At 58.4% G+C, this 3451-nt stretch overlaps 1 protein-coding gene across 1 annotated transcript; it reads right to left on the bottom strand.

Moving 5' to 3' along the window:
- Positions 1-1165: 1165 nt before the first annotated feature.
- LOC123137043 (uncharacterized) lies at positions 1166-1681 on the bottom strand. The gene has a single exon (XM_044556586.1). It carries the CDS (start codon positions 1679-1681, stop codon positions 1166-1168), a length of 516 nt encoding a protein of 171 aa, XP_044412521.1.
- Between the last annotated feature and the right edge of the window lie 1770 nt (positions 1682-3451).

Here is a 3451-nt window from a genome sequence, read left to right as displayed (position 1 = left end):
TAGATCAGAGGGACAAGGAAGAGAGGAGATTAGATATAAAAGCTTACTGGAGGTTGAAGAAGACCTCACACAATCACCTCACATCCCTCCTGTCTCCACTCGTGCAACGGCCTGCTTGCTTGCGCTCGCCTCGGCCTGGCTCGCAAGAAATTGCCGATCTGAGCGTTTCCTGTGAGCCAGGCCAGAGGTGCTTTAAGTTCCGTGCTATGCAGGCCTAACAGTGTATACAGGCAACCAAACAGACCGGATTCTCTCCGCGCTGGCCTGGTCAAGGTGTATGCAGGCAACCAAACATATCCCAACAGAATGTCCAAGTTCATCCATGCATGTGACCTTGCAGCCAGGTCCATGCCTGATGATACCATACTACCTCCAGAGTCTAGACCAACGCAAATTTCAATACCGTTCATGCAGCCACGTAACGAGCAGAGACGGAGGGATCTTGGTCTAGACAGAGAATTTCTACCTCAATAGAGAGAACGAGTAACGAAGCAAACGACACCTGCTAGAAGCTTGTTACTACAACAAAATGACAAGTCTACTTAGAGCAACTATAACAAAGTTGCCATATCTGCAGTCGCCAAGCACACTGTTGGCGGCCAAGTCTACTTAGAGCAACTCTGTGTTGGAACCGCCAGCCCCTCGCCGCACTCCTCCTAGCTCTCTCAGACGCCGTGGCACGAACCAACGAAGAAGAAGATCAGAGGAAGGAGAAGGACACGGGAACACGGTGGATTTTTCGGCGCATGAACGCCACTTCCTGAGCACGAACTCAGCACAACACCACGCCATTACAATGATCACCGCAGCTGCCTTTATACCCGGGCAACGCTGGGCTCCAACCCACTCGCACCTGCCCACTCGCGCGCTCCGATTGGCCCGCTCTGCACGCCCCGCGACGCGCTCCGCGCGCGCGCCCTGCGCCGAGCCCTCAACGATCACGCGCTGCCGCTGCGCTCGGATCACGCACTGACCTAGTCTACACACACACCCGTGCGGTGTTCACCTGCATGGACACGCCCATGCACCACACGCACACCTACACACACTACTCGCCGCGTGCCCGACACACCCGACCCGGCCAGCTCGCGGCCATACACGTGCTGGTCGTGTCCGGTGCATCGCCGCGGCTTATTAGCCCAACACTCGCGCCCTAAGCCGCGGCTCAGAGCAGCCCGCCGTCCTCGACGTTGCCGTCGACCAACAGTGCTCGCTCCGGTGCCGGCCCCTTCTTCCACTGCGGGCACTCATGCTTGAAGTGCCCACGGTCACCGCACTTGTAGCAGCGGCCGCGCCGGTTCCCGCCGAAGCCCGACGCCTCGCTACGCGCCCCATCGTCGTCGTCCTCTCCACGCCTGCCGCCCCGACGCTGCTCGCGCGCCCGCCACTGTGCTGCGGTATACAGCAGCTGCTCGCCGCCTTGGTTGCCTCCGTCCTGCCCGCGCCGTCGCAGCCTCTCATCGAAGGCCTTCAACCGTCCCAGTGCGTCCTCGAACACCATGTCGTCGACGTCGCAGAACTGCTCGATGCCGTCCACCGCCGGGTACAGGCGGTTCGGCACCGAGTCGAGCAACTTCTTGACGAGAGCGGCGTCCTCCAGGGTCGAGCCCAACGCTGCGTAGCGCGCCGCCATCCCTCCGAGCCTGCCGGCGAAGTCGTCCAGCGTCTCGGCGTCCGCCATGCGCAGGAGCTCGAACTCTCCGCGCAGGGTGCCCAGCCGCGCCGCCCGCACACGGTCCGCGCCAACGAACTGTGCCTTCAGGGCAGCCCATACCTCCGCGACGGTCTTCTTTGCCGCCACCTGCAGCAGCAGGTTCTCCGCGAGCGCCTCGAGCAAGTACGCCCTCGCCGGCTTGTCCTTCTTGGCGATCACGGCCGCCGCCGCGTCATCCGGCACGACCACCGCCTCCCACAGCCCGGCCGCGTCGAGGTTTGCCTCCATCTTGATCGCCCACGCCGTGTAGTTCTCGCCGGTGAGCTGCGGCACCGTCTGCATCAATGATCCGCCCGCTCCGCCGGTGTACGGGACGATCGACATCGCCGGCGCGCCCTGACCAGGACGAGGCTCTAATACCAAATGTTGGAACCACCGGCCCCTCGCCGCACTCCTCCTAGCTCTCTCAGACGCCGTGGCACGAACCAACGAAGAAGAAGATTAGAGGAAGGAGAAGGACACGGGGACACGGTGGATTTTCCGGCGCACGAACGCCACTTCCTGAGCACGAACTCAGCACAACACCACACCATTACAATGATCACCGCAGCTGCCTTTATACCCGGGCAACGCTGGGCTCCAACCCACTCGCACCTGCCCACTCGCGCACTCCGATCGGCCCGCTCTGCACGCCCCGCGACGCGCTCCACGCGCGCGCCCTGCGCCGAGCCCTCAACGATCACGCGCTCCCGCTGCGCTCGGATCACGCACTGACCTAGTCTACACACACACCCGTGCGGTGTTCACCTGCACGGACACGCCCATGCACCACACGCACACCTACACACACTACTCGCCGCATGCCCGACATGCCCGACCCGGCCAGCTCGCGCCCATACACGCGCTGGTCGTGTCCGGTGCATCGCCGCGGCTTATTAGCCCAACACTCTGTTGGCGGCCAAGCACCATCCTGATGTTCAAATTAGCCCCAACCTTTGGGCTTTAGGGGATCGGTTTCATACACGGATAATGCTGCGCTCATGGTACCTCTCTCTCATGAGGAGATTGACCTGGTGGTCTCCTCGTCCAAATCTAACTCTGCCCCTGGGCCTGATGAGTTTTCGATCACTTTCTTTCAAAAATTCCATCAGGTCCTCAAGCATCTGGTTTATGCCATTATCACTGGCATTTGTTTGGGCACGATTGACATCTATAGGATTAACTACGTGGTCATTTCCCTTCTTCCCAGGGTTAAAGAGGTGGACTCCATCAAACTCTTCAGGCCCATCGCCTTGATTAACAATATTGCCAAATTTTCTTCTAAAGGATTTGCCACACGTCTTTCGCCGATTGCTCATAAGGTCATTGGTCAACAGCGAACGTCCTTTATTAAGGGGCGCTTCATTTTGGACGGGTTTCTTAGTCTCCATGAAATTATTCACGATCTAAAAGTTAGAAAGAACAACACTGTGGTGCTCAAGTTGGATTTTGAAAAGGCATATGACTCGGTTAGCTGGCCTTTCCTTCGTGATATTCTCCTAGCCAAGGGTTTTGATGGCGCGTTCATCCATCGTATTATGCAGTTGGTTTGTGGTGGCCATACCGCGGTTTCTGTGAATGGTATTGTGAGCCCTTTTTTTAAAAATGGTCGGGGCCTACGTCACGGAGATCCGATTTCGACCCTGCTTTAACTTTGTGGCCTATGCTTTCTCTTGTATCCTGAACCATGCGTCTGCGACTAGTCATATTCTGCTTGTTGCATCCCACCTTATTCCCTTTGGCGTGTCTCACCTTCAG

The sequence above is a fragment of the Triticum aestivum genome, chromosome 6B (assembly GCF_018294505.1).
Source record: "Triticum aestivum cultivar Chinese Spring chromosome 6B, IWGSC CS RefSeq v2.1, whole genome shotgun sequence".
Classification (NCBI taxonomy): domain Eukaryota; kingdom Viridiplantae; phylum Streptophyta; class Magnoliopsida; order Poales; family Poaceae; genus Triticum; species Triticum aestivum.
This window is presented reverse-complemented; position numbering and strand designations above follow the sequence as displayed.

What these genes read in the sequence shown, in the direction of transcription:
- LOC123137043 (XM_044556586.1), bottom strand. Translation starts at nt 1,681, where the DNA reads ATGGCGGACGCCGAGACGCTGGACGACTTCGCCGGCAGGCTCGGAGGG.